The sequence below is a fragment of the Paramormyrops kingsleyae genome, chromosome 2, assembly GCF_048594095.1.
Source record: "Paramormyrops kingsleyae isolate MSU_618 chromosome 2, PKINGS_0.4, whole genome shotgun sequence".
Taxonomy (NCBI): Eukaryota; Metazoa; Chordata; class Actinopteri; order Osteoglossiformes; family Mormyridae; genus Paramormyrops; species Paramormyrops kingsleyae.
The window spans coordinates 37313241-37321758 of NC_132798.1; the positions used below are offsets into that span (position 1 = coordinate 37313241).

At 38.5% G+C, this 8518-nt stretch overlaps 1 protein-coding gene across 2 annotated transcripts; it reads left to right on the forward strand.

Moving 5' to 3' along the window:
• Window positions 1-2217: 2217 nt before the first annotated feature.
• LOC111843693 (sterile alpha motif domain-containing protein 3-like) lies at window positions 2218-7950 on the forward strand. 2 transcript variants are annotated; one of them, XM_072709079.1, is made up of 5 exons: window positions 2218-2433; window positions 4936-5102; window positions 5214-6174; window positions 6330-6497; window positions 7044-7950. In XM_072709079.1, the coding sequence occupies exons 3-5, from the start codon at window positions 5221-5223 to the stop codon at window positions 7359-7361; spliced, it is 1440 nt and encodes a 479-aa protein (XP_072565180.1). In that variant the 5' UTR covers window positions 2218-2433; window positions 4936-5102; window positions 5214-5220; the 3' UTR covers window positions 7362-7950. The 2 variants fall into 2 exon arrangements, with proteins under 2 accessions (XP_072565180.1, XP_072565181.1); XM_072709080.1 differs by lacking the exon at window positions 2218-2433 and having other exon boundaries at window positions 2475-5102; window positions 5214-5596; window positions 5767-6174.
• Window positions 7951-8518: the final 568 nt, after the last annotated feature.

Genomic DNA, 8518 nt, shown 5'->3' on the forward strand with positions numbered 1-8518 from the left:
ATGAAATAGGCCTAATAAAAGCAATGAACGACGAAGCATATGTTACACATCAGCTAACTTACATCATTTTTCAAACGGACCAGTCTATAATTCCGCGTGTACGATTTAGCCAAACGTTACATTTGTTTTAAAGACATTAGGCGCTGAGATTTTTATGTCCATGCGTTACACGCGATTAAAAAACATCCATTGCTTATCCATTGCTAATTTTGGCTAGTGTGCGCAAAACTAGATAACTAAAAATATACTTTTCCCAATGTGTTGGCGTGCCACTGATACGCAAACTAGGGAGTACTCCCCTCTATGTTTGGTGTAACATTAACGTACATTTTTCTATCTGTACTAGAGATGCGCGGATGGCGGTTATATCCGCGGGCGCTGCGGATAATCCGCGGGTTGGGTGGGTCGGGTAATAAAAAAATACATTTTAATTAATTGCGGGTGGGTCGCGGGTGGATGAGATCAGTCATTAATGATGCAAATATTAACTACATTCTCTAAAATACGAACATGTTTTAAATGCATTTTTCATCAGGCAAACAGTCGCTAATTTGCGCTCTCGTATTAAAAAAATACGTGCGTGGCGGGAGGAGGGGGTCTATTTCTTAAAGCAGAAATGGAGGCGAAACAGATCCGAGAGAGACTAAAAAAGGGAGGAAAGAAAAGTGCTGTGTGGGAGCGGTTTAGCGAAGTGCCTATCGCCTGTTGCCTATTGTCTGTATATATAAGTGCCTACGAGTTTTTTTTTTTGGGAAAAAAGTTCTTAATTGTTCTCTTTTAAAAAAAAAATCTATTTGGAAAGCATAATATTCTGTATTATTTGAATAGATAGGGCTAATAAATTTGCCGTTATCCAGTCATTGTGTGTTTATGTGTTGCAGCGACAGAAACGGTGATATTCCCATTAAAGTCTGAATGGAGTAGGCTAAAGACTTTATTTTATTGAGAAAATGTTGGTTAATCTGGCCAAAGACAAAATTTGTTTTATGAATAAATGTTAATTTAAAGCAGCATACGATACGTGTATTATTTTATTATCAGAGATGCGCAGATTAGCTCTAAAGTCACTGAATCTGCTGTTAAAAACAAAGAAGCGGGTGCGGATATCTATATTAGAGCTTAGATCGGGCCCAAAAAATTAAACCCGATCCTACCCGAGCCCGTGCACCTTGTGTCCGAGCCCGACCCGGTCCGACACATTAACTGTAATTATGAGCCCGAGCCCGATTTAAACCCGACTATTTTTTAATACGTGAGCCGTTGTAACAGACGTTCTCAACTACAATTCTAAGTTGTTTGAACTACAGAAATTAGTTTAGATTTATCTTAATGAAAAATGCAACAAGGACGAAGCATGTAAACTGCATTGTTTGTTTATTCAGAATGGATCGCAAATAGATCCGAATGAAAAAAAAACGTGAACAATGATAAACACAGAAAATGAACAAGTAATTAACTTTGGATGGCATATTTAATAAATATGATAAGTTTTAGAATATTTTTAAACAAAATAGGTAATAGCGGAACTGTTGTTCTGATGTCCGCAATTATTGAGACACGTTTAGAAGAAAAGCACGTTTTCACTTATCCAGTTCGCTTGCTGCTGGAACCAGTTTGTGTGCTCGGCATCAAACTAAGTAAAGGGTTAAGAAAAAGGTTAAATCCTTCCGTAAGCAGCCAACGAGGTATGTGTTAATTAAGTTTTAGTTAAGTTTGTTGTATTTAGCCATGTAAATGCTAACTGAGGTTCGTGTTAACTGTATATGAATTCTCTAAGCTGTCTTTATTGTTATTTATGTTTATATTTCATTTGAATTTCAATGTTTGTTAGCTAATATTGTAAGTAAATGTGCTTGATTTTGTGTTTCCGTATCTGTATTTAGTTCTCACGTCTGCCATGATGGTGATAATAACGAAGCCACTGTCTTTCGAATAAACCGTCGGCTCAGTTAAATGCAAAGGACTCTTGTGCTCGTGTCTTACGGGAGGGAGCTACATTTATAATTATGGCATAGCTCTCCACCCAATTAGGCTAATTAAGTAATGATTTAAAAAAAAAAAAAAAACACACACAAATGCTTGATCATGGCCCGGCCCGGCCCACGGGTCGGGTCAAGTCTGGGCTCGGCCTCGGGCAGAGAATCTAAACTCTAATCTATATCAGAGAAAATTATAGGTGCGGGCGGGTGGATGATTTGTTTAAAGCCGCGGATTCGGGTGACATTTTAGCTGATCCGCGCATCTCTAATCTGTACACATGAAAAAACACATTACAACGAAAACAGTACGTGTTGGTTGTATTCTCTGGTCATGATCATGTAACCTGTTAGTTGACTTGTACTTAATAATTAAACTATTTTGATTGAGCTATACACTTACTAACATTAATTTTGTTTTTCTTTCAGGTTGTTGGCTACAGTGTGACTTGGCAATGTAAGTTGTGCTCAGCTTCTTTTACTGACAGATTGCAAATATTTAAGCACTACAGACTGCAGCACAGTCACTTTTCCAGTGTAAGCCCCCTTCCATGCATCTATAATGCTTGCACGTGTACATTTAAGACACTTAATAGTCTTAGAACTCATTTGTCAAGATGTCATACTCGCCAATTTGGCATTAGTGCAGAACACTCTCAGCAGGCTCTGTTATTTAAATGCCCTTTATGCCCATTTCAGCAGCAATTTTCTGAATCTGTTCTTTTCTGCCATCTTAGAAGGCATTTAAGAAATCATGAAACAGTGGCTTGCCCATATAAGGATTGTAGCTTTACCACAAATGTATACTCTTCATTCAATTCTCATAAAAGTAGATCACACCAAGCAAGCGTTTCGTCAGACTTTCAAAATGACATTGTCAGTGAAGTTGGTCAAGCCAGTATTCCTGCAGTTGATGGTGATTTGTATGAAGAACCTCCAGGCACAGATGAGGATCCAGTGGGGGATGATGGTCAGTGTGACACTGACGAACTAAAAAAACATCTCAGAATGAATTTATCTTCCTTATTTTTGAAGATGCAGGCACTCCTACATGTCTCAAACACAGCTACCCAAGAAATTGTGGAGCATTTAAATCAGGTCTGCTTCTTATCTCAGCTTTTGATCAAGGAGGCAATTAGAGATATATTGCAGAAAAATGGTTGCAATGTGGCAGAATCTGCATTGGATGAAGTTGTAAGTGCTGTTATGGATTCCAATGTTATATTTACTAGTACTTCTAAAGGTGCAGAGTTATCCACATCCAAGCGCAGAAAAGCCTTTTTCGAGCACAACTGTCCGTGTGTAATGCCAGTCGAGTATCAGCTGGAGCAATGTGGACATACCATAATGTATGTTCCTATTCTTCAAATGATTCAGGAGTTGTTTAAAAACACAGACATTCTAAAAATGATTACTGATCCAAATACCAATTCTGGTCAATATGCCTCATGCTACAATGGCTCATATTTCCTTGAAAATGAATTATTTTCAACAGGTGATCTCATTCTACCACTCCAGCTATATATTGATGAGCTTGAAATTGCCAACCCACTTGGCACATCACGTAAAATTCACAAACTTTGTGCTGTATACTGGGCACTTGCCAATATGTAACCAAAATACAGGTCAGCATTACACAATATACAGCTAGCAATGCTTGCAAAAGTGACAGACCTCCAGAGGCATGGGTATGCAGCAGTACTTGCTCCATTATTACGTGATGTTCATATTCTTGAACAGGATGGTGTCTTTATTGAAAGACTTGGTCGCAATGTCAAAGGCACCATCTTTTGTGTGTCTGCTGACAATCTAGCTGCCCATGGATTAGGTGGCTTTGTGGAGTCATTTAAAGCAGGCTATGTTTGCAGATTCTGCTTGGCCACAAGAGAACAGTTTCCAGCAACTGAAGCCAGGCAGTTTTCTCAAAGAACCAAAGACAGCCATGACCTTCATGTACAAAACATTCAGGAAAATGACACTTCCTCCAGCCACTTTGGTATTAAAGCTAGTTGTGTCTTGCGTGACTCCCTGGATTACTTTCATCCAATCACAGGCTTTCCTCCAGATGTCCTTCATGATCTTCTAGAAGGCATAGTTCCTGTGGAGCTTTCTCTCTGCATTAAGACCTTGATCCAGATTAAGTACTTCACTTTAGAGTATTTGAACCAAAAGATTGCATCATTCCCATATCAACATGCTGATAAAGTGGATAGGCCTCAACCAATTCCCAAAACATTTCTGTCTCGAGGAACGATAGGAGGGAATGGACATGAAAATGCTACTCTGCTCCGACTGCTTCCATTGCTTGTAGGCAGTGTTGTAGCAGAAGGTAATGGTGCATGGACAGTTTTGATGGAACTGAAAGAGGTAGTGCAGTTAGCATTATGCCCATCATTTACTGATGAATCCTTAGACTATTTTCAGTCCAAAATCAGCGATCATAAGCAAGTACTGCTGAAGACATTCCCAGAGTTTAGCCTTCGTCCTAAACATCACTACGTGGAGCATTACCCCACCATGATCAAGTGCTATGGGCCCCTGGTGCATGTTTGGACAATGCGATTTGAGGCCAAACACCGTTTTTTTAAACGAGTGGTGCATGACGCTCAAAACTTCAAAAATATTTTGAATACAATGGCAGTCAGACACCAACACATGATGGCATACCATCTTGCTGCCCCATCATTTTTCAAGCCAGAAACACAAGCATCCAGGGTTGACTCTGTTCTGGTTTCAGCTCTACCAGAAGTAGCTCAGCTACACATTAGAAGACTAACAACTAGTGACACAATATACCAGACATCAAAGGTTACCATTGATGGCACAGACTATGTCTGTGAAATGTTTTTGTCTGTCGGAGACAGTGGTGGACTACCTAGCTTCTGCAGAGTAGAGCACATCTACCTTGTCAATAGCACTGTTTCATTCCTTTGTTCTAATTATGATTGCTGGTATTTAGAACATCTTGGATCCTATGAGCTGTCACCTTCCCAGACAAGTCTGTCAATCCACCTGAAGTCTGATCTCAACGATTCAGTCCCGCTCTCTGCATACGAGGTAGAAGGCTCGCTTCTGTTAACACCCAAGAGATTCATACAAATAAAACAGAACTGAGTCTAGCCAGTGGTGAGTAGTTTTCAATGAATTAATTACTATATTTTTATTACTGTTTATCTAGCAGCATATAATCTGTATATTTTAATAACCATTTATGCATGCCAATCTTTTGCTTTCCAGTAGCATAATGGCAGATCTATCCCCACAACCCATGGTCCTTCGTGTTGTTGAACCAGACCGGGCTAGAAAATTAAAACTCTGTTCACGACCAGCCTCTATTGATGCACTGATTGCTGTTATAAAAGAACAGCTGGAAATAGACCTTGACTTCAGTTTAAAATATGAAGACCCCGACTTTGATGGAAAACTTACATCCCTCTCTGACATTGATGAGTTGCCACAGAAAGCTGTTGTGCATGTGTCTTTTGAGCAAGATTCCAGCTCTGTTGCTTCAACGGAAACGATCTCAAGCGTATCATCCTCAGAACGTGGGAGAAAATGGCCTTCAGTTCTTTTTTCAATTCCCACATTTTCTTTGGATGTTGAATTGAAACTTCGAGAAGGTAATGCCGAATTTGAGAAGAACAACAAGTATCTTCAGTTAACAAGAGACGTAAAACATGACATTTTAGAAAAGCTAGCATCTGAGATGTATGGCTACAAGGCTTATCCCAGTGATAAGGAGATAGCAATGGTAGCTGAGGCTCTTGTGTTAAAATATCCTTGCTTGAAGGAAGCAGGATCTGAAACTGGCTGGAATGGATGGAAGAACAGCCTCAAGTTTAAGATGGGCAACTATAGGAGCAAGATGAGAAGGGCTGGATGTCCAGAGATGACAGTGAATGCTGGAAAAAGAAGTAGAATGAATCCTGACAATGAATCTTCACATTCAAATATTAAAAGACCCAAACGAGCAGAGGTAAACTTTCTGCCCAACTTTCCCCAAGGAGAAAATCCCTCAACCCTTGAACAGCTGAGGCAGAAAGTCGTTGATGAAATGAAGAAAGCTGAGAAGAACTTACCGCTTATAAAAAAGATGATGCAAACCACATTTGCCCTGCGGCGACAAACCATAGTGAAGACATGCCCACCAGTGAAAGAGCTCATGGAACTCTGGCCTGCACTCAAAATGGAATCTGAGGTAATGTAGTAGCACTTTTTCCTGTTATTTCTTTTTTTTGACAACATATACCACATTCAGGGGCTGTTTTCTGCCTTATGGAGGAGTAGTAGATTTACCAGATTCACATAGTTAATATGGCTGTGTTGTCTGTCTGTCTTTGTTTTAAAATGTAGGTGTATGCAGAGTTTCAACGGATTACAACCCAGAACCTGCCCAACACATTCTACTCTGTGCTTGACCGACATCTTCCTAGACTGATGACCCTGTTCAGACAGAAGGCAGGCAGAACCGGGAAGACGTCGGATGCTTTGACTGAAATCCTAAAAATCCATGATGAACAGGTAAAAATATTGTTATACCTATTTTATAGGTCTAATTCTTAATTTAAAGAGGAACATTGGAAAACATTTGAAAAGTTTGATGATTCAAATGAGCTTTGAATACAACAACTTTCATATGAATACAGACATACTTACACACTTACCCTTGCTCAGTCTTTCAAATAACATAGTTTGTGTGATTTGAAGAGATTAGAAGCGATTTGTTTTCTTTGACCTCACTGGAAATAAAAAACTTTAGTACTAGATTGCTTTAAACAAAATGAAGCGTTTTTATAGGTTTTTTAGCATAGTATCAATTTCTTGTTTACTGGTAGCTTAGCTGGGTCCTGTAGAACACTGATCTTCTGTTTAAAATCGTCATACTGTAGTTTGTTCACACAATAATCAAAATCATTAAACTTTGTCAGTTGGTCTGAAGCAATATTGTTTGTTAAATCTCATGACTAACTAAATGCCTTTATCTTTGCACTAAACCTGCTGTAAATATTTTTGTCAAAAATCTTAATAAAAAATCTTTAATCCTTTTATATCTATTTTATTTTACAGGACACATCTGATGAGCCAGAGCTTTTAGATGTTTCAGTAGCCCTCCTCACAGTCGTCAAAGATAATGACAGTCCAAGTCCAGTTCACTTCCAGCCTGTGAAAATCTCTGTTGTCATTGAAAGCGAGATTGTGGGCAACCTCCCCAGATTTGCGGATGCCTTCCTGGTAATGTTTGGACTTATTTATGCACTACACCTCAGCTATCCCAGGGGACTGACCAACACTTTTGAATTCATTCAGAAGATTTTACTTGGTCTTGACGATGGTAAACTGTCACCCAAGTTACAGAGTCTCAAAAATGACTTGATGCGCATGTAGAGATTTATCAGGATAATTACTAAGGCCTGGCAGTTCCTCTGTAGTTCAATGTAGGTTATTTCTGTGAAAATAATGGTTAAAATGTTTCTGCACCAATTGTTTTTTCCCCCACAATATGCACAGTGTGCCTTTTGTATTTATTAATGTTATTTGGCATTAATACAGCTTTTGTTCTTGAGAGTTGTTAAGTACAGCTGGGTAGTACTTGATAAATGTACATGTATTTTAGTTGTAAATGGTACATGTTGTTGTAAAGTTTCATGCAGGTTCATAAATTTGTAATTTTAGAGGTGCTATTTTAATCTGGTGTTCAGGTTTTAGCCTCGTGCATCTCTGAATTGTTTTATGTTTCTGTCTTTTAAATTAACACTGCAGTGTTAAGTAGAGGGCAAGAATTCAGTGTAACTCACTGTAACTTAAACTGTTGAAGTTGTTTGTACTCAATATTTGAGGCAACGAGTTGCCACAAAAATTTTAAGTTTTGAGACATACGATTTTGAGTCTTGTGTGTCAAAGCTTTTGAGTTACTTAGTCTTTGTCATTTGTTTTACAAGTACAATAAATATTGAGTTGATGCTACTTAAAAATAGTTCTTTGTGTACTTTATTTTTTTTTGTAATGTTAACTTAATACCATGAGAAAGGGTAAGGAAAATTTTAAGTCACTATAACTGAAAATATTTAAGTTGATTTAATACCTAGTTTTAATTTAACTGTAATTAAAATATTTATGTAGCATGTAATCCAAATATTTAACCTTTTGAAAAAAAATTTTTTAAGTTCATGAACTTAAAAACATTGAGGCAACGAGTTACATCAAATATTTTGAGTTCTGCTTACTAATTTGGTTTTACAGTGCACTCGAAATGTTGTTCACACCCACAATGTAACCTGATCACCTTAAAGTATAAATAAACCCTCTCGTGGTGCCACACCCTTGTAGCTACACTGCGGTGTGCACCCTTGCAAGTAAAACAGCGCGTGTCTCATACTCTGTGGGCCAGCAGCCGGGGGGGGGGGGGGGGGGGGGGGGGCTGATCACTCTCTCCGACACAGATGAAATTTAACAGATAAATGTAAGGTAATCCATGCAGGGAGCAGAAATATAAAGAACAGATATTTTATGGGTTCCACTGAAATAAAGGTAGCTGATTACGA